Source organism: Oryctolagus cuniculus, chromosome 1 (assembly GCF_964237555.1).
Source record: "Oryctolagus cuniculus chromosome 1, mOryCun1.1, whole genome shotgun sequence".
Taxonomy (NCBI): domain Eukaryota; kingdom Metazoa; phylum Chordata; class Mammalia; order Lagomorpha; family Leporidae; genus Oryctolagus; species Oryctolagus cuniculus.
Genome location: NC_091432.1, coordinates 190,133,009 through 190,154,427, shown reverse-complemented (window position 1 = coordinate 190,154,427; position 21,419 = coordinate 190,133,009). Strand labels below are relative to the sequence as shown.

At 40.0% G+C, this 21,419-nt stretch overlaps 1 protein-coding gene across 2 annotated transcripts in view; it reads left to right on the top strand.

Annotated features, from left to right (window-relative positions):
- Nucleotides 1–21,419, top strand: part of CAAP1 (caspase activity and apoptosis inhibitor 1) — a 71,745-nt gene that overhangs the window by 2,623 nt on the left and 47,703 nt on the right. Inside the window, exons 2-5 of one of the 2 annotated variants that reach the window (XM_070053088.1) lie at nucleotides 2,207–2,300; nucleotides 3,187–3,387; nucleotides 4,681–4,765; nucleotides 6,191–6,266. In XM_070053088.1, coding sequence (XP_069909189.1) covers nucleotides 3,262–3,387; nucleotides 4,681–4,765; nucleotides 6,191–6,266 — 287 coding nt within the window. In that variant the 5' untranslated portion in view covers nucleotides 2,207–2,300; nucleotides 3,187–3,261. The remainder of the gene's footprint in view (nucleotides 1–2,206; nucleotides 2,301–3,186; nucleotides 3,388–4,680; nucleotides 4,766–6,190; nucleotides 6,267–21,419) is intronic. The other variant, XM_002707954.5, reaches the window with a different exon arrangement.

The window sequence follows — 21,419 nt, the reverse complement described above, 5'->3', positions numbered from 1 at the left end:
AATGTAATTTGTTTTAAAGGAGATGCCAATTTATTATTTTTAAAAATATTTTATTTATTATTTATTTGGGAGGTAGAGTTACAGACAGTAAGAGGGAGAGACAGAGAGAAAGGTCTTCCATCCACTGATTCACTCCCCAAATGGCCGTAATGGCTAGACCTGAGGTGATCCAAAGTCAGGAGCTACGAGCTTCTTCCAGGTCTCCCACATGGGTGCAGATGCCAAAGCATTTGGGCCATCTTCTGCTTTTCCCAGGCCATAGTGGAGGGCTGAATAGGAAGAGGAGTAGCAAGAATTAGAACTGGTGTCCATTTGCACCGCAGGTGGAGGATTAACCTACTGAGCCATAGCGCTGGCCCCTAGGTAATGTAATTTTAAAAATTATTTATTTGAGAGGTAGAGAGAAAGACACATGGAATCAGGTCCTATCCATGATTCACTCCACTAATGCCTGAAAGAATTGGGACTAGGTCAGGTGAAAACTGGGAGCCAAACACTCAGTCCTAGTCAGGAACCCAACTACTTAAGCCATCACCTGCCACCTCCTAGAGTGTGTCAGCAGGAAGCTGAGATGAGAGTGGAGCCCAAACTTGAACATAGGCACTCCAGTATTGGAAGTGGGCATTCCAACCAGTGGCCTAACTTGCTGCACCATAACACCTGACCCAAGTTTCCTGTATTTTCCTAAGAGCTTTATTGAAATATAGTTGGCTTGTCATGACAGTTTATCCATTTCAACTGTATAATTCCTTGGTTTCTGGTATATTTACAGAATTGTGAATCATCTCCACACTCACTTTTAAAATATTTTCATCTCCAAAAATTGCTGTAATCCCTACTACCTCTACCCTGCTCTATCCCTAGGTAACTGCTAATTTACTTCCTAATCCTATAAACTTTCAGATTTCCCTGTTCTGGACATTGTTTTTGAAAGCCAGAGCTACAGAGAGAGAGAGAGAGAGAGAGAGAGAGATCTTCCATCCGCTGATTAACTCTTTCAAATGGTCACAACAGCTGGAGTTGAGCCAATTCAAAGCAAGGAGCCAGGAGCTTCTTCCAGGTCTTCCACGTGGATGCAGGGGCCCATGCACTTGGGCCAACTCTGCTTCTTTCCCAGGTGCATCAGCAGGGTTTGGAAGTGGAGCAGCCGGATTGGAACTGGCAACCATATGGGCTGCAAGAAGCAGCTTTACCCACTACACCACAGCACCGGCCCGTGTTCTGGACAACTTATATGAATGGAATCATATAATGCCTGGAATTCTGTGTCTGACTTTCTCATTTAACATAGTATTTTCAAGGTTTATCTTAGCTGTAGCACATAGGCTCATTTCTTTGTAGCACAAAGTTTCTTTCCTTTCTCTGGCTGAATAATATTTCATTGTTAGGCTATACCACATTTTGTTTTCCCACTTATCATTTAGTGGACATCTGGGTTGTTTCTGCCTTCTGGCTATTATGAACAATGCTGCTGTGAATATTTATATACAAATTGGGTACAGACTGTTAACATTTCTCTTGGGTATGCATCTGAGAATGGGGTGCTGGACTATATGGTAACTTCATAAATTTGTATTTCTTCTAGCAGTGTTATGAGGATTCTACTTTCAGTCTAATTATCATAGTATTCTATGCAATTTCCTAAACTAATTTTTAATTGATTCCATCAGAAGATAAAACATAGATCTACTGGGGACCAGCACTTTGGCGTAGCTGGTAAAGATGCTGCTTGCAGTTCCAGCATCTTATATGGGGGCCAATTTGAGTTCCGGCTGCTCCACTTCTGATCCAGCTCTCTGCTATGGCCTGGAAAAGCAGTAGAGGATGGCCCAGGTCCTTGGGCCCCTGGGAGACCTGGAAGAAGCTCCTGGTTCCTGGCTTCGGATTGGTTCAGCTCTGGCCGTTGTGGCCCACGGGGAAGTGAACCAACAAATGGCAGACCTCTCTCTCTCTTTGCCTCTCCTTCTCGCTCTGTCACTCTGACTTTCAAATAAATAAATTAATATTTTTTTAAAAATAGATCTACTTGATCTGTGTGATCAGGGAAAATTTTCTGAGGGAATGAGTTGAATTGATACCTGTGGTATTTGAATTTTTTAATCTTGTGAGTACAGAGTGATGTTAGTATGTACAGAAACCCTGCATCTTTGAGCTGAAGGAAGAACAGATTACATTTGAGTAATTCAAAGAAGGTTGTTGTTTCTAGAACACAGACAATGAACATGAAGAACCAGGTAGGCCATGTTACCCCCAAGAAGACCAAGGGGAACCCACTGAAGGGTTTTAAACAAGAAGGATGAGTAAGTATACATTTAATAAAATTTATCTGCCAACTGAATATAAAACAGAGACCTCAGTTTAGATACAGGGAGTCAGGCTAAATGGTTGTTGATATAAGCGAGGCAAAGGATCATAGAAGTTTGGACCAGGGTTATTACAGTACATTTGGAGAGCTTAGACATGATTTGGGAATTAGAAGTTAAGTTGACAGACACAAGGTAATGGATCATGGGCAGTTAGACTGGAGCCTGGTATAAAAACTGAAACTGGAAAGTTAAGCCTCCCGCCTGCATTGCCAGCATCCCATATGGGCACCGGTTTGAGTCTTGGTTGCTCCACTTTCTGTCTAGACCCTTGAGAAGGCAGTAAAAGATGGCCCAAGCATTTGGGCCCCTGCACCCACATGGGAGACCTGGAACAAGCTCCAGGTTTCTGGCTTCAGCATGGCCAAGCCTCGGCTGTTGCAACCGTTTGGGGAGTGAAAAGTGGATGGAAGATATCTCTGTCTGTCAGTGAGTTTAAGTAGTAGTAGAGTTTAAGTTAAGAAGAGAGTTTAAGTAGAATGACAATAACTATATAAACTACCTGGAGGAATATCCTAATTCTTTGAAATCTAAATTGCAGGAAATTGTGTAATATTGAGTATACCTTCATTTGCATGTACTAGAATATTATCTCTTCCCTTTATAGCTACTCCTTAAAATAATTGAAGTGTAACAAGTAAAATTAAAGGATACTGAAAAATTAAATACTCTTTACTATGGTTTTAGTTAAATAATTATGTAAATAATTGGAAATATTTAAAGAGGTATTTAGTAAATGTAACTATATGATGTCATATACATATTCTATATAGACATGTTTTCAGTAGTACTGTGTAATGATTCCTTTTTCTTTTACTTTTAGGAGAACAAATGTCTTTTGCCAACTTTGGAAAAAGAATTACTCTTAGCAGAACACAGTGATCTTGAAGAAGGTGGAATGGACCTGACTGTATCATTAAAACCAGTTAGTTTCTATATATCAGACAAAAAAGAAATGCTGCAACAATGCTTCTGTATTATAGGAGAGAAGAAATTGCAGAAGATGCTTCCTGATGTGTTAAAGGTACTTCATAACTATGTATACGATCACTATGAGGGGGCTTCAGAAAGTTCATGGAAAATTCATATCCATTTAATTTCATTTTCCATAAATTTTTTGAAGCTCTCATGTGCCCGGAAATGCAACCTTCTGTATAACAACTGTTTTACTTAATGCGGTGTATAATTGGATGTTTTCATGTAAAACACGAGACTTGAAAATATATTCTAAAGGGATTTTGAAAAATCTTCTATGGGTTTGTATATTTAAAAATTTGCCTAGAAAAAATGTTTAGGCAAGAAGTGTATTCTGTTAAATGCTGGCAATTATAGTAGCTGAATAGGAGGTGAAATGAATCTTTCTGGTATTTTAAGAAGTAATATAGTGGCCGATGCTGTGGCATAGCAGGTAAAGCTGCCACCTGTGACACTGGCATCTGGTTCGAGTCCTGGCTGTTCTGCTTCCCATCCATCTCCCTGCTAATGTGCCTGAGAAAAAATTGAAAGATGGCTCAAGTACTTAGGGCCCCTGCACCCATGTAGGAGACCTGGAAGAAGCTCCTGGCACCTGGCTTTGGACTGGCCCAGCTCTGGGCATTGTGGCCATTTGAGGAGTAAACCAATAGATAAAAGATCTCTCTCTCTCTCTCTCTCTGCGCCTCTCTCTCTGTATCTCTAATTCTTCTTTTCAAATAAATAAATAAATCTTGTAAAAAAAAAAAAAGAAAATATAATCACTGCATGTGCAGTGATGGTTGGTAACAGCTTATATCAGGGTCTTCAGAAAGTTGTTGGAAAATAGGATGAAAACATAAAGTGCATTTTCTTTGAACTTTTTAAAGTACCCTTATATTTCATTAAATTCACAAAGGTTTCTATATACTTATTTCTGAAAATTATGAGTATTTGGGAAATATATTCTTCTAGTTTTATGGTGCTGGAAGTAGGCCTTTGACATGTTAGGCCCCAGATCATATACCTGAAATGTGTGGAGCTAGAGGTTAAATTATAGAAACTTTAGAAAAATTACTTAAAAAAAAGCTACAATTAAGAATATCTGGGAAACCAATTGACTTTCTAGTTTATTCTTTTATCAGAAACATGACTATATATTTTCCCATCAAATCTCTAAAATGGTCATATGTTAACTGTAGTTTTTCAGATTTCCTCCTATGGAAAGATGTATGTGAATCTAACTGAAGCTTTAGCTTGTTTGATAAGATTTACTTAACTGAAATTTTTCTTGTGATTATCATTTTCTAATTTATATTGAAGCTCTATTACATAAATGCATTTTTAAATATGTCATTTTCTTTAGAACTGTTCAATAGAAGAAATTAAAAAGCTATGCCAAGAACAGTTGGAGCTGCTGTCTGAAAAAAAAATCCTGAAGATTCTTGAAGGTAAGAATACATGTTCCTGTATTTTGGTAGCTTTCTAGTTAATGTAGTCAGCATTTATCTTGAGATATTTTTTCTATTTGGATGTTACTTTGATTTCATTATTTGGGTAATCATTGAAGAGTATCTTTACTTCTCTTTGTACTGAGAAATATAGTTTATGTATCAGAATAACATTTTAAAAATAGATTTGACACATAGTTTTCCAAGTCAAATGTATAGATAAGAGCATAAGTTAATATGCTTTAATATATTTACAAAATAAAAATTGAGAAGGGAAAGATTTTTCTTAAAATAATTTTTGAATTTTCTGCTTTGTATTCTTTATAGCAGTTAGTTACCAACTGCATACTGTTTCTGCTCTATTAAGATTCTGATGCGGAGTTAGAGGAACACCTTGCAATTTGCTGATATTTCTATGTCCACCTGAAGTGTGATTACTGTTTGTGATACTGGTATTTCTAGACTCTTGGATTTTCAGACTTCTTTTTTGTCTTTTGGAACTTTGCAAGGATTTTAATGTTTGCAGTCTGCTAGAAGAAACAGAAAATGGAGATTTTTTTATTCTCAGAGCTAACTTTTAAAAATGTAAAATTGTTCAGTGGAATTTTGTAACTCTTGAAATACACGTATACAAATGTATGTAGTCCATAAGTATATATACACACATTCTAAAAAGAAGACAATGAAAAATACCCAAAGATGCATTGAAAATAACATTTTTTTAGAGCTTTATTTTATTTATTTGAAAGACAGAGTTAGAGAGAGAGGTAGAGACAGAGATAGAGGTCTTTCATCCGCTGGTTCACTCCCCAGATGGCCGCAAATGCTGCGCTGATGCAAAGCCAGGAGCCAAGAGCTTCTTCAAGGTCTCCCATGTGGGTGCAGGGCCCAGGACTTGGGTCATCTTCTACTGTTTTCCCAGGCCATAGCAGAGAGCTGAATCGGAAGAGAAGCAGCCGGGACTAGAAACAGTGCCCATATGGGATGCAGGCGCTTCAGACCAGGGCTTTAACCTTCTGCGCCACAGCACCAGCCCCGAAGATAACATTATTTTAAGTGTAGGCATTTTTTTTTTTTTTTTTTTTGACAGGCAGAGTTAGAGAGAGAGAAAGAGAGAAAGAGAAAGAAAGGCCTTCCTTCCGTTGGTTCACCCCCCAAATGGTGCTTCCTCCTGGTCTCCCATGCGGGTGCAGGGCCCAAGCACTTGGGCCAACCTTCACTGCCTTCCCGGGCCACAGTAGAGAGCTGGACTGGAAGAGGAGCAACTGGGACAGAATCCGGGGTGCTGGCGCCGCAGGCGGAGGATTAGCTAAGTGAGCCGCGGCGCTGGCCGGCATTTTGTTTTTTAGTTATAAAGTTCTTTAATCTTTTAAAGATGACTTTCTTCTGTAGTGATTAAATCAGTAGTCTTTTTTTATTTATCAGGTGAAACTGGTATGGACTCTGATATGGAAGAGGCAGCAGATGATGGCTCTAAAATGGGATCTGATTTAGCCAATCAGTAAGTAAAAAAAACTTAAATTTTGATTTCAAAATTTCTTTATTCCTTTGGAGATTTCTTATATCAAGTATATAATTTTTTGTGTTTATGTAAAATAATACAACAGTTTAGAAGGATTGAATTGCTTACTTAAAATGCTTAGTCCTTTTGGTGTGTATAGTATGGAGTTGATTGTTTTCATGATTAAGGTGATTTTCTTAAACTGCTATATATATAGATTCAGAATAATGGCAGTGCCAGCCTGAATCAGAGTCACAGCTTTCTTTTGCATTTGGAATATACTGTTCATGATACCCATTGTTTCTTTTTAAAGATTTATTTATTTACTTGAAAGTCAGTTACACAGGGAGAGAAGGAGAGGCAGAGAGAGAGAGATCTTCCATCCACTGGTTCACTCCCCAGTTGGGCACAGTGGCCAGAGCTGCATTGATCCGAAGCCAGGAGCCAGGTGCTTCTTCTAGGTCTCCTACGTGGGTGCAGGGGCCCAAGGACTTGGGCCATCTTCTAGTGCTTTCCCAGGCCATAGCAGAGAGCTGGATCTGGAGCAGCCAGGACTCGAACTGGCACTCATATGGGATGCCGGCACTGGAGGTGGTGGCCTTATCGGCTACTCCACAGCGTCGGCCCCATCAGTAGACTTTTGATCATCACTTTCATCTTGCTTAATACTGTCATAAGATGATTTATACCTTGCCTTAGAGGAAAAAGTGTACATTTTAGTAAGTCTTATTACTGGCTTTCCTTCAAAACATTAAATATGTATTATACTTAATGTGCTGATCAACTTAAGCTGGTTTACACATTTGCAAGGCCTTTTATTTTTTAGTACTTATGAATTTATTGTTCTCTAAATTAATAATTTTTTTCTTAATGCTGCTTAGAGAAAATCTTGAATTAAACATTTGCTTGATTACATTTGTTTCCCCTTTTTTCAAATCAGTTTTTTTCTAGTATTTGAAGTAGTGTTAAGTACTGTATTTTTTCACACCTGAGTACTAGTGCTACCTTTTCTACTGTTGGAAGCCATTTAATGGATACTGAGAATACAAATTCTTTAAAAATTACAACAGAAACAATGTTTGTATTCTGACCTGTGGTGATAAAAAAAAATGGCAAATATATTTAAAGTGACTGTTGTGAAGAAACTACTTTTATAATGTGGATGTAAAACAGACACATTAACTTTTTAATGTGACTGTGAGGGCATTGAATAAACACAAATACAGGTAGAGCTTTCCTAATCTGAAAGCCTGAAATCAGAAACTTTTTGAGCATCAACGTGTTACTCAAAAAGTTTTGGATTTTGGAACATTTCAGATTTTGGGTCTTTGGAGTTGGAATGCTCTACTGGTAAAGTCTATGCACATTTAACAAAATCTGCAAAATCCTCTTAATCTGAAATACTTCTGGACCCAAGCATTTCAGGAAAGGGATACTCAAGTCAACTTGTATTACCAAAAATTATCAGAATAGCTTCCTGTGGAGCTAAGTGCCAGATCGTTGAGATCCTTTTAAATTATTTGAGGCTAGAAGCTTTTACTTTTATTTTTGAAAAACAAAATCAATTTTTTAAGCTAAAGGATGCCAAATAAATAATAATATTAGTATTACTGAGCATTGTGTGCAGACACTGTTCTACTCACTTTTATGTACTTTCATTCATTCATTCGGTTTGTTCAACAACCTTGTGAGTTAGGTATTAACAGTATTTTAAGATGGTAAAATTAAGCTCAGAGAGATTTGGGTGACTGATATTACACAAGTGCTTATGAAAGTTAGAGGCAGTGTTTGTTATGAAAGACTGTATAGGCTTTTGTGCAAATGAAACTGCTTTGGAATCTCTGAAACATTTAACATTCTTTTTTTTAAGATTTACTTATTTATTTGAAAGGCAGAGTTAGAGAGAGGCAGAGGCAGAGAAAGATCTTCTATCTGCTGGTTCACTCCCAGATGGTCACAATGACCAGAGCTGTGCTGATGATCCAAAGCCAGGAACCAGGAGCTTCTTCCAGGTCTCCAATGCAGGTGCAGGGGCTCAAGGACTTGGGCCACTTTCCACTGTTTCCCAGGCCATAGCAGAGAGGTGGATTGGAAGTGGAGCAGCCAGGACTCAAACCAGCACCCATATGGGATGCTGACACTGCAGGTGGCGCTTTACCCACTATGCCACAGCACTGGCCCCTGAAACATTTAACTTAATAAAACATGATTTTATTCATTTGTGAAATGAAGATAATTCTTGCTTCATAGGATTAGGGGAACTAAGTAACTTAATGTTCCTAGTTTGGTACTAATAATAGTGCTAATTGTGAATGGGTGAGACGTACTGCAGTGTGAAACAAGGAAGATGGGAGAGGGATAATGAGGGAAGATTTTTGGCTTTTACCCATGATCCTGATTTTTCATTTCTTCTACTTCTGCAGCAATAGAATAACCTAAGTGAGCTAACTGGTGAAGCCAAGAGAGGGAGTGTTAGGTGTAAGTGATCTTCAGATACACAGGAGAGAATGCAGGTCGGGAACATTATTACTTTTGATACAGAGTACAATCTGAGATGTGGGTAAAGGCAATGATTTGCTTCTTCTCAAAGCCTTAGGAGGCTGTGAAAGAGGACTTAAAAACTTCTTTCCTGTCCCACAACAGAAGATTGAGTTTATTAGCAGCTTGGTGTGTGGGCTTAACATTCTCATGTCTTGCATAGCCCATTTTTTAAAATATTTTTTTAAAGATTTATTTATTTATTTGGAAGGCAGAGTTAGAGAGAGGCAGAGGCAGAGAGAGAGAGAGAGAGAGAGTTTTTCCATCTGCTGGTTCACTCCCCAAATGGCCACAATGACTGGAGCTGGGCCAATCTGAAGCCCAGAGCCAGGAATTTCTTCCAGGTCTCCCATGTGGGTTGGGCAGGGGTCCAAGCACTTGGGCCATTTTCTACTGCTTCCCAGGCCATAGCAGAGAACGGTATCAGAAGTGGAACAGCTGGGTCTCGAATCAGTGCCCATATGGGATGCCAGCATTGCAGGCAGTTGCTTTACTCCCTATGCCACAGCTCTGGCCCCTATTTTTTTTTTTTATTCTAATAAATGCCAATAGTCTGATCTGTCTGGATGCTGGAAGAAAAGTCAATCATGAATAGGCTGGCGCCACGGCTCAATAGGCTAATCCTCCGCCTGCGGCGCCCGCACACTGGGTTCTAGTCCTGGTCGGGGAGCCGGATTCTGTCCCAGTTGCCCCTCTTCCAGGCCAGCTCTCTGCTATGGCCCGGGAGTGTAGAGGAGGATGGCCCAAGTGCTTGGGCCCTGCACCCGCATGGGAGACCAGGAGAAGCACCTGGCTTCTGGCTTTGGATCAGTGTGATGCGCCGTCCACTGCACGCCAGCCGTGGTGGCCATTGGAGAGTGAACCAACGGTAAAGGAAGACCTTTCTGTCTCACTGTCCACTTTGTCAAAAAAAAAAAAAAGTCAATCATGAATAAGCAAAAATTAGTGGAAGAAATACAGTAACATGAGAGTAAAATACAACTGAATAACTAGAATTGGAAGCTTCTGTTGAGCACAGTAAGGAAAATTTAACATTAGAGCTCAATTATTTCTGGAACTAAAAAGTTCTAAATCTCTAAAGCCAGACTGAATCTTTATCCTGAAAAATCAAGTTGAATAAACAAACATGTAACAGTGCAGAGAGTAACTTAAAAACAAAATGAATCCTTATGTGTAACTCATGGGAACCTAGAAGACAGTTGTAGAAAACCTATCATGCATGTACTAGGAATTGTAGAAAAAGCTAGAAGAATAGTGAAGGAAACTGGTCTTAAGACCATAAGGCAGGAATAAAGTAAAAACAAAGAGGCTCCTGGCTTCGGATCAGAGCAGCTCCAGCCATTGTGGCCATCTGGGGAGTGAACCAGCGGATGGAAGACCTCTCTCTCTCTGTCTCTACCTCTCTCTGTAACTCTGTCTTTCAAAAAAAATAAAAGTCAATATGGGGGTGGGGCAACGCCATGGTGTAGAGGGTAAAGCCGCCACCTGCAGTGCTGGCATCCCATATAGGCACCGGTTCAAGTCCTGGCTGCTGCACTTCCTATCCAGCTCTCTGCTATGGCCTGGGAAAACAGTAGAAGATGGCACATGTCCTTGGGCCCTTGCACCCACGTGGGAGACCTGGAGGAATTTCCTGGCTCCTGGCTTCGAATTGGCGCAGCTTCGACTGTAGTGGCTATCTGGGGGGGAACCAGCAGATGGAACACCTCTGTCTTTCTCTGCCTCTGCCTCTCTGTAACTCTGCTTTTCAAATAAATAATAATAAATCAATCTTTTTTTTTTTTTTTTTTTTTGACAGGCAGAGTGGACAGTGAGAGAGACAGAGAGAGAAAGGTCTTCCTTTGCCGTTGGTTCACCCTCCAATGGCCGCCGCTGCAGCCGGCGCACCGTGCTGATCCGATGGCAGGAGCCAGGATCCAAGTGCTTTTCCTGGTCTCCCATGGGGTGCAGGGCCCAAGCACCTGGGCCATCCTCCACTGCACTCCCTGGCCATAGCAGAGAGCTGGCCTGGAAGAGGGGCAACCGGGACAGAATCCGGCGCCCCGACCGGGACTAGAACCCGGTGTGCCGGCGCCGCAAGGTGGAGGATTAGCCTATTGAGCTACGGCGCCGGCCTAAATCAATCTTTTTTTTAAAAGTCAATATATGTAATGCATTTACAGATGATAGAACACTCAATAAGTGCCAATTGTTACTTATATTTTATTCCTGTTTTTTAAAACAGGACCTGACAATTGGTCTGCTAGGTAAGATGCCCATGCCTCTTATTGGAAGGTTTCAGTTCCTGTAATACTCAACTGTAGCTTCTGACTTCACCTTCATGCTGTTGTAGACCCTTGGAAGCAGAAGGTGATGGATCAACTGGGTTGCTGCCACTTACCTAAGAGACCTGGGTTGAGTTCTTGGCTCTTGGCCATGGTCTAGTCTTGGCCTTGGGCAATAAACCAGTGGATAGGAAGCTCCTTCTTTCTGTCTGTCTGTGTCTGCCTCTCAAATAAATAAGTGAAATTGAAATAGTCCAGGCCCAAGGAAAGGATGAAGAGATCTTAAATATATTTTATGATATCTCTATAATTTTGTTAAATAAATATATAGGAGGCCATCATTTTGGACTAAACTGCACAGAACTGGCTAAAAACCAAAATGGACTCATACTAAGAGTCAACATTACCACCTTGAAACTAGGCTTATCAGACTTTCTGAGAAGTCAGGATTGGAGACCTTACTGGCAGATTTCTCCAATAGCCAGTTGGAATCATCATCATAATGAAGTTCCATGTCTTAATCCTTATGCTGAAGTAACTAATATTAACCAATTTCTAGTTTTTTATTGTTCTGCCTCTCCTTGTAAGGAAAGTAACTTTGAATTGGCCATTCTGCTTTTTTTCATTTTGAATTCCACTTTTTTCAACCTCTTCTATTCCACCTGTTGGAATAGGTGTTATGCTTTGTAGTGAAATGTTACCCTTTTCTAGTATTGAAAATCAAGCCAATCAAAAATCTTCAAACTAAATTGTGGTAGTTTTGTCCTTTGATGGTTTTATTGATAAAACACATGAATAGTGGCAAAGTATATGGGGGATCATAGGCCATATTACTTCTGAAGATAAGTTTGTGGATTTAAAAAAGATAAGTATTAGCATATACTCTTAATTTTTTTTAAGATTTATTTATTTATTTGAAAGGCAGAATTAGAGACAGAGAAGGAGGGATCTTCTGTCCTCAGATTGACTCCCCAAATGGCTGCAATGGCTGTGTCTGGGCCAAGCCGAGGCCAGGAGCTTGGAACTCCACCTGGGTCTCCCATGTGGGTGGCAGGCACCAAAGTACCTGCTGTTTTCGCAGGTTCCCTAGCAGGAGCTGGATTGGAAGCAGAGTAGCCAATACTCAGGCTGGCACCCCTATATGGGATGCCATGCTGTTGTCACAAGTGGCATATATGTTGTTGGAAGTGGCAGCAGCTTCACTTGCTTCGGCACAACACTGGCCCCTGTGATTATAGTTTTGATTTCTATCATGATTAGTGATGTTGAAAAGTTTTTCACATACCTGTTGGCCTTTTTTATTTCCTCTTTGTAAAATTGTTCAGGTCTTTTGCCCATAGTCTAATTGAGTGATTTATTTTTGCTTTTGAGTTCTGTAAGTCCCTTATATATTGTAGATAGTATCCTTTTGCCAGATACAGGGTTTATTAATGTTTTCTCCTAATCTATAAGTTGCCTTTTTCATTTTGTTGATTGTTTCTTTTGCTGTGCAAAAACTTTTTAGTTTGATATAGTCCTACTTATTTTTCAGCAATCATTTTTTATTGAAGCTATGAGTAAAAAATAAAATACTCAGAAATATAATAGAGTATTATAGAATAAAAAGCAATATAATAGAAAATCATTGAGAAATGTAACCCAACCTTAACTGACTACATGGACAATTAAAATGACGAACTAGACAGGAAACATGGCGATTGAGTTTAAAGAGTTTCTTTGACAGCAAATGTTCATAACCAATATGTCAGCTGTGGAAGAAATAAAGTACCTTTTTCCAATTTTAAAGTTATAAACTAAGAATATCAGAGAGATTGAGTTAAAAATATTAGAATTTGGTAGGATAGAGCCGGCGCCGTGGCTCAATAGGCTAATCCTCCACCTTGCGGCGCCGGCACACCGGGTTCTAGTCCCGGTCGGGGCGCCGGATTCTGTCCCGGTTGCCCCCCTTCCAGGCCAGCTCTCTGCTATGGCCAGGGAGTGCAGTGGAGGATGGCCCAGGTGCTTGGGCCCTGCACCCCATGGGAGACCAGGAAAAGCACCTGGATCCTGGCTCCTGCCATCGGATCAGCCCGGTGCGCCGGCTGCAGCGGCGGCCATTGGAGGGTGAACCAACGGCAAAGGAAGACCTTTCTCTCTCTGTCTCTCTCTCTCACTGTCCACTCTGCCTGTCAAAAATAAAAAATAAAAAAAAAAAAAAAAAAAAAAAAGAATTTGGTAGGATGGACTCTGGAAGATATGCTTAAGAAAATAAAAACCGGAGGGGAGGGAGGGAGGGAGGGAGGGAGGGAGGTAGGGAGGTCTTCCATCCGATGGTTCATTCCCCAATTGGCCACAACAGCCGGAGCTGCGCCGTTCCGGAGCCAGGAGCTTCTTCTGGGTCTCCCACGCAGGTGCCCAAGGACTTGGGTCATCTTCTACTGCTTTCCTAGGCCGTAGCAGAGGGCTGGATCAGAAGTGGAGCACCTGGAGCTTGAACTGGCGCCCATATGGGATGCTGGCGCTTCAGGCTAGGGTGTTAACCTGCTGCGCCGCAGCGCTGGCCCCTATGATATGTTTTCAAATGAATTTAATAGAAACTTACAAAGAAAACCATAAAGCCTTACTAAAAGTTAAAAAAAAAAAAGCCAGTTATCTAAAAAAATAGAGTCCGTGTATATTCTATGTTGGTGGGATGGGATTCTTAAATAAGACTGAAAACTCAGGAGGGGGCCAGCGCCATGGCTCACTTGGTTAATCCTCCGCCTGCGGTGCCAGCATCCCATATGGGTGCTAGGTTCTGGTCTTGGCTGCCTCTCTTCCAGTCCAGCGTTCTGCTGTGGCCCAGGAGGGCAGTGTACAATGGCCCAAGTGCTTGGGCCCCTGTACCTGCATGGGAGACCAGGAGAAAGCACCTGGCTCCTGGCTTCGGATCAGCGCAGCGCCGGCCATAGCGATCATTTGGGGAGTGAACCAATGGAAGGAAGACCTTTCTCTCTGTCTCTCTCTCACTGTCTATAACTCTACCTGTCAAATTAAAAAAAAAAAAACAAAACATTCAGGAGCCATTTGAATATCTTGTGGCTGTGAAAAAAATATAAATTTTTGAATGACTGAATATGCTATAAATGAAGTCAGTAAGCAAACAAAATCTGGAAGCAGTAGATGGTGCTGGGCGTCCTGTGCTTTGATTCTTTGGTGATAAGGAAGCATACTTTTACAACTACTCTGGTTTTCACTTTCAGTCCAATATTTAATAAATTAGGTGAGATTTCGGCATTTTATTATAAGATAGATTTAATGTTAGATGATTTAGCCTATAAGTGTTCTGAGCACGTTTAAGGTAGGTTAGATGTACTAAATGTATTTTCAACTTAGTGTATTTTGAATTTAAAATCACCCTAACTGAATTCAAGGAGAATCTGTACTTGCAAACAGACATAACAGTTCTAATATTAGGCAAATTTGAGTTCATAAATGGAAGCAGAGGTTGGAGTATTGTGCTTTGAAGATATAGGAGGAGCCAGAGCTAAGGAGTATAGGTGATCTTTTAGGAACTGGAAAAGATAAGGATGTGTATTTCCCCTGGAGCCTCTAAAAGGAATGCAGCTTTACCTCCACCTTCATTCTAGTTCCCTAAGATTCATTTCAGATTTATGACCTCCAGAACTGTAGGAGAATACATTTATGTTGTTTTAAGCCATTGACTTGTAATTTGTTAAAGTGGCCATAGGAAACTAATACAGCATACTTGATTTAACTGGACAATAAGCCAGAGTTACAGATTGCTTGCCTAGAGCCATGGGGGGATTTTATTTGACCTTAGCTACATTTAAAAATTTTTGAAATGGTTTCCAGCATTAAGAAATCAATTGATAATACTGTTGCTTGAAAAAACAAATCTAGCGATATCTGGAAGGACAAAAAAGTAAGTTGGAATTGAGCACTGTTACTTTTTGTATGACACATGTGTGTTTCATTGTGTTATATTTAGCACTTCACTTGCCGGAATGCTTAAGGTATAAAAGGTCTTTAAAATGAGACTTGATTGAAAGGAAACTACATAAACACCAGAGGTTGGCCTTGGAAACAGTTAAATCAATTTGCCAGCTTCTTATTGACTGAAACATACACTTTTACATTTGTATTCCAATTTTAGTGGACATAATTGGATCCCTGCTGCCCATGTATGAGAACTGGATTCTACTCTTAGCTCCTGGCTTTTGCCTGGCCCAGCTCTATAGTTATTGCAGGCATTTGGGAAGTGTACCAACGGATGGGGTTGCACGATCTCTCTCTTCCTTCAAATAATTAATTAATTTAAAAAGTTTTAACATTTTTTTAAATGAGAATTGTATGTATAACTGTGTGTATGGTATTTAACATGACCTGTGTCTGTTAGTTTTCTTAGAATCCATTAAAGGCCGGCGCCACGGCTCCCTAGGCTAATCCTCCGCCTTGCGGTGCTGGCACACCGGGTTCTAGTCCCGGTCGGGGCACCGGATTCTGTCCCGGTTGCCCCTCTTCCAGGCCAGCTCTCTGCTGTGGCCAGAGAGTGCAGAGGAGGATGGCCCAAGTCCTTGGGCCCTGCACCCCATGGGAGACCAGGATAAGTACCTGGCTCCTGTCATCGGATCAGCACGGTGCGCCGGCTGCACGTGCGCGGCGGCCATTGGAGGGTGAACCAACGGCAAAGGAAGACCTTTCTCTCTGTCTCTCTCTCTCACTGTCCACTCTGCCTGTCAAAAAAAAAAAAAAAAAAAAAAAAAAAAGAATCCATTAAAGATTTTCAGGCACAGAAGCACACACAAATATTACATGTAAGTTTTTAAGATTCTAAAATTGTCTTTAAAGTTTTACATTATCTTCTCCCAGTACCTACTTTGTATATTCAAATTATATATGACTTCCAAGGGCCAGGTTTCAGATGGATGATTTTCTTCCCAGAGTTTCTGATTTTTACTACTGTCTGTTTAAAAGATTATTGCTTACTCTGGACTGAAAATAGTTCTTTTTGAGTACAAAAAAATAACAAGAAAGCGGTAGTTATACGAAATCTTTGACAGTGTGCTCCTTTGAAGGTTGAAACTGTTATTGAGTTTCAACTTAGAACAACTTCAGTGGGAATGAAATTTAGAAACTGCATAATTCCTGAATATCTTCATTTAAAAAACAGCAAATGAGCAATTTGTATTGGAGAAAGTCTAAAAACTTTGGCCATGTGTAAAATTTGTGGTGTTTATTCATTTTTTAAATTTATTTCAGAGTTTGAGCAAGCTCTGAGCCTCTGCTTTATTCCCCAGATGCTTAGAATGGTCCAGGCTGAGCCAGACAAAGCTGGGAGTTCAATCCAGTTCTCCTACTTGAGTGACAAACTCAATTACTTGAGTGAGTCATCATCACCTGCAGGAAGCTGTAGTCAGGAGCTGGAGGAGGGTATCAAACTCAGCCACTCAGCAGTGAGGTCTAAGTGTCTTATCCAGCATCTTAACTGCTAGGTTGAGAGCTTGCCCTACAGTACTTTACAACTGTTAGAAGTTGTGACAAGACTCGTAAAAGTCATAGATTATGACAAATTGCTTAACAAGAACAAGTTTTAAGTAAATTAGATAATATGGAGGCCTGGAATTAGAGTGCTGTCACCATTTGGAAATGGGCTGGAAAGAAACCTTTATTGTAGTTAAAATGCATTGAAAATGAGAGCAGGTATTTGTTTGGCCTATAATGTTACATGATTATGCTCTAAAGAATGTATTTATAATGAAATTTAAGTCTTGAATAGTGCAATGAAATACTCAGGATTGAGGTTTTATATATAAAGAATAAAATTATGAACACTTTAGGGAAATCTTTGCAATGTTATAGAATTGCTCTATCTTTTTTATGAATTTTAAATGAATGTGCTTTTATTGAGTGATATTGAGGAAGATGTCAGTAGAAATGAATTTGTATTTCCCTACAGATAATAAGCACTGTTGAGATAATATAACAGTTTATCAGGTAAAGCAATTAAAAAATCCAGGTTCTCAAAAGAAGTAATACTGCAAAGTAGGTTCTGTGTGTTTCTGGAACTACTATTCCTAGCCGCTGCTAATTTCTTACCAGATAATGGGCAGATTATGAGTAAACTATTGAGTTCTAATTGGAAATAATTAACTTATTAAATAATAAGATACTCCAAAGTAAGCCATATATTTAGGAAATATATATAAATTGAACCATTTGCTTTTTTTTTTTTTTTTTAAGATTATTTGTTTAAAAGGCTAAGTTACAAAGAGACGGAGAGACACAGATCTTCTTTACTCCCCAAATGGCTACCTTGGGGCTGGGCCAGGCTGAAGTCAGAAGCCTGGAACTCTATTTGGGTCTCCCATGTAGTGGGAGGGACCCAAGCACTCAGGTTGTCTTCTGCTGTTTTCTTAGGCATATGAAAAGGGAGCTGAATTAGAAGTGGAGCAGCTCGGACTTGAACTTGTGGTCAAGCTGACACTCTTACAGGATGCTGGCATTGCAGGCATCAGCTTAACCCAGTTCACCACAATGCTGGCCTTGAACCATTTTCTGTTTTTTTTGTTTGTTTGTTTTCCTGTTTGTTTGTTGATTGATTGATTGGTTTATTTGGAAGTCAGAGTTGGAGAGAGAGATATCTTCCATCTTCAGGTTCACTCCCCAGTGTGTGGCTGGGCCGAAGCCAGGAACCAGGAGCTTCCTCTAGGTCTCCCACATGATTGCAGGGACCCAAGGACGTGGGCCACCCTATACTGTTTTCCCCAGGCCATTAGCAGGGAGCTGGAGCAGGAGTGGAGCAGCCAGCACTTGAACCTGTGCCCTTATAGGATGCTGGTTTCATAGGTAATGGTTCCACCCCATATTTTTTTTAATGGCATATTTATCTAATAAAATTTATAGATAATTTTTATAAAGTGAATTATTTTTGAAATTATTACTTTTAAATATTTTTATGTATTTGAAAGGCAGAATATGTTGTTTACTCCCCAGGCACTCTCTTACAGTATGTAGGGATCCCAATTGGCGCTTTCATCCACTGTACCAAAAATGCCCACTCTGTAAGAATTGTTTTAAAATATCCATTTTTGTATTTTGTAAATAAAAAATGTGAGTGCTTTTGTTTAAAATAGAATACATGGATATTCTTAAAATACTATAAAATGGTCTAAAAGAGCAAGCTGGAGGGTGGGCAGCAAGTTAAACTAACTTGGGATACCCACATCCAATATTGGAGTGCCTGAGATGCAGACTCACTTCCTTTTCTAATCCAGCTTCCTGCTAATGTGCACTCTGGGAGGTAGCAGATGATGGCTCAAGTACTTAAGTCTCTGCTACCTTGTAGGAGACTGAGATGGAGTTACTGGATGGAAAATCTTTTCCCTTCTCTTGTTCTACCTTTCAAATAAATAAAAATAAACTTAAAAAATAGAACAAGTTGGTCTCACCTAGTTACTCATAACTACTTTTAATCATTACTGATTACTTGTTTTATTGGATTTAATTTATTATAATCATTTTATTCCTTGAGTTGTCTATAAGTTAGTCCTCCCTTCAAAAACAGGAGTAGTTTCCTTTATGTTACTGCTGATTGTTTTGGGTAGGCACTTTAGAGAAGATAGAGTAGAAGAAGAACATAGAACATAAGTATAGGAAGTTTGATGACTGTGTTGTAGTAACATGTTTATTTTTTAAAATTGCTGAGCTGTTCCTCTGATTTGATCATTGTCTTACTGAGGGTGGGAACTAGATTTGTGTATATGACCTCTTTTCTATGGCTGAATCCTAACAGTGATATGTGATAGAACTGTTGCTGTTAGTTGACAAACTTCCCTAGAGTAAATTGCCCATCCAGTTACATAGCCCAGTTGAAAGCCAGAGATTAAATTTTTTAAAAATATTTATTTATTTATTTGAGAGGCAGAGAGTTACAGAGAGAGGGAGAGATAGAGAGCTCTTCCATCTACTAGTTCACTCCTCCAAATGGCCTCAATGGCTAGAGCTGGGTCTGTCTGAAGCCTGGAGCCAGGAGCTTCTTCTGGGTTTCCCATGTGGACAAAGAAGAAAGTAGTACCATGAACCTTTCCATACCTGTCACCCCCAAGGTCCCCTCAAATATTATTTATTTGTATATATATATTTTTTACCAGACAAGAGTGAGGGAAACAGATGACAGGTAGAGAGAGCTTCTGTCAGCTGGTTCACTCCCAAATTAAACAAATCTTTCAACTTCTTTTTGTTTTGTTTTTTAGGGTTCATTTAAAGGTAGAGTTAGATAGAGGGAAAAACAGAGCGAGAGAGTGAGTGTCCATCTGCTGGTTCACTCCCAAATTTCTGCAATAGCCGGGGCTGCACCAGGCTGAAGCAGGAGCCAGGAGCTTCTTTCAGGTCTTCCACTTGGGTGCAGGGGCTCAAGCACTTGAGCCGTCTTCTGCTGCTTTCCCAGGTGCATTAACCGGGAGTTGGTTTGGAAGTGCATATGGGATGCTGGCATTGCAGGTGTCAGCCTTACACACCATGCTATAACACTTTTTCCAGCCTGGTTAATTTGAAGCACGTCTATACTTAATTGCTTTTGTTTAAGAAACAGATGGGCACCTGTTGAGAATCTCTAGAGCATTCCTTAGGTGTGTGAGCTTCTCAGAGGCTCCTGATGAGAATCTTCATTTTATTCAAGCCATCTGATGTGCAGCTGTGTTCGGACTTGTGAAATACTGTTTGCTTTTTTGGTAGCTGTATCTGCTAAAAAATTTTTTATATTCCTTGAATTACAGAAACTTCATGTTTTTAAACAGTATTTATTATCATTTTTTCCATCAATCAGCAGCCTCATTCGGCTGCTTAGGTGCTATTAGATGATTAGCAATTATTATTCCTGTATTCTATCCTATCCCCATTACTTTTTTGAAAAATTAGAAATTTAATTATTGATTCATTTTTATTAATTGTCCCCTTCCATTTTATTTGAAAAATATATTCTCTGATTTTAATGGTGTGCAAAGTTTATTGTTAATTACTATTCTCTAATAGTTTGTGCACTTCTCCCACCATTTGAGTTATTAGGTTATATACTCATGTCTTTGCAGTGCAATTATTATAATCGTACAATTAAATATAAACAGGTGAAATATTAATATGATAAGGGTAGCTGATTAAGTTGAATGCAGGGGAAAGTTCATGTTTGAATTGCTGAAAGGTTCTGGTCAATTAACTGTGGGGAAACAACAGCGATTATCCAGAGGCTATAGTCAGCCGGCGCCGTGGCTCACTAGGCTAATCCTCCGCCTGAGGCGCGGGCACCTCGGGTTCTAGTCTCAGTTGGGGCGCCAGTTCTGTCCCAGTTGCTCCTCTTCCAGTCCAACTCTCTCCTGTGGCCAGGGAGTGCAGTGGAGGATGGCCCAAGTGCTTGGGCCCTGCACCCGCATGGGAGACCAGGAGGAAGCACCTGGCTTTTGGTTTCGGATCAGCGCAGCGCACTGACCATGGCGGCCATTTGGAGGGGTGAACCAACGGAAGGAAGACCTTTCTCTCTGTCTCTCTCACTGTCTAACTCTGCCTGTCCAAAAAAAAAAAAAGAAAAAGAAAAAGAGGCTATTGTCTAAATATAAACTTCTTTTGGAATCAAGATTTTTTAAAAAATTTTTATTTTAAATCAAAACTGGAAATGTGCATGCTGGTTTATGTGAATAGGCTGAATTTATGTTAGAGATAAGACCGTGGTACCATATCCGAAGACTGATGAATTGAAAATATGTTTTAAGTTAGCCTAGAAAGCTTAAAATTATATATGTAATTTGTTTTTTAGAAGTTTATTTATTTGAAAGGCAGAGAGACAGTGAAATCAGGAGATCTTCTACTTGTTCACTCCCAAAATGCCTGTAACAGCTAGAGCTGGGCCAGATCAAGCCCAGGATTTGGAAAATGAAATTCACATGGATGGCAGGAAATTGACTGCATGAGCCACCATGCAGTCAATTTGCCCTCGAGATTGCACAATAGCAAGAAGCTGGAGTAGAGACCAGAGCCAGGACTCTAACCTAGGTAGTCCAATATGGGATGTAGACATCTCAAGCAATGTCTTAACTGTTGCCCCAAATGCCTACTGCTTATAGATAACTTTAAACAATTACCTGTTTTTAAAAAAGATTTAATTTGTTTAAGAGGTAGGGTTATAGACAGAGGGAGAAACTGAGAGAAAGGCCTTCTGTCTGTTATTTCACTTCCCAAATGGCTGCAATGGCTGGAGCTGGGCTGATTCAAACCCAGGAACCAAGAGTTGCTTCTGAGTCTCTCACATGGGTGCAAGGGCCATCTTCTACTGCTTTTCCAGGCCATAGCAGAGAGCTGGATCAGATGAGTAGTAGCTGGA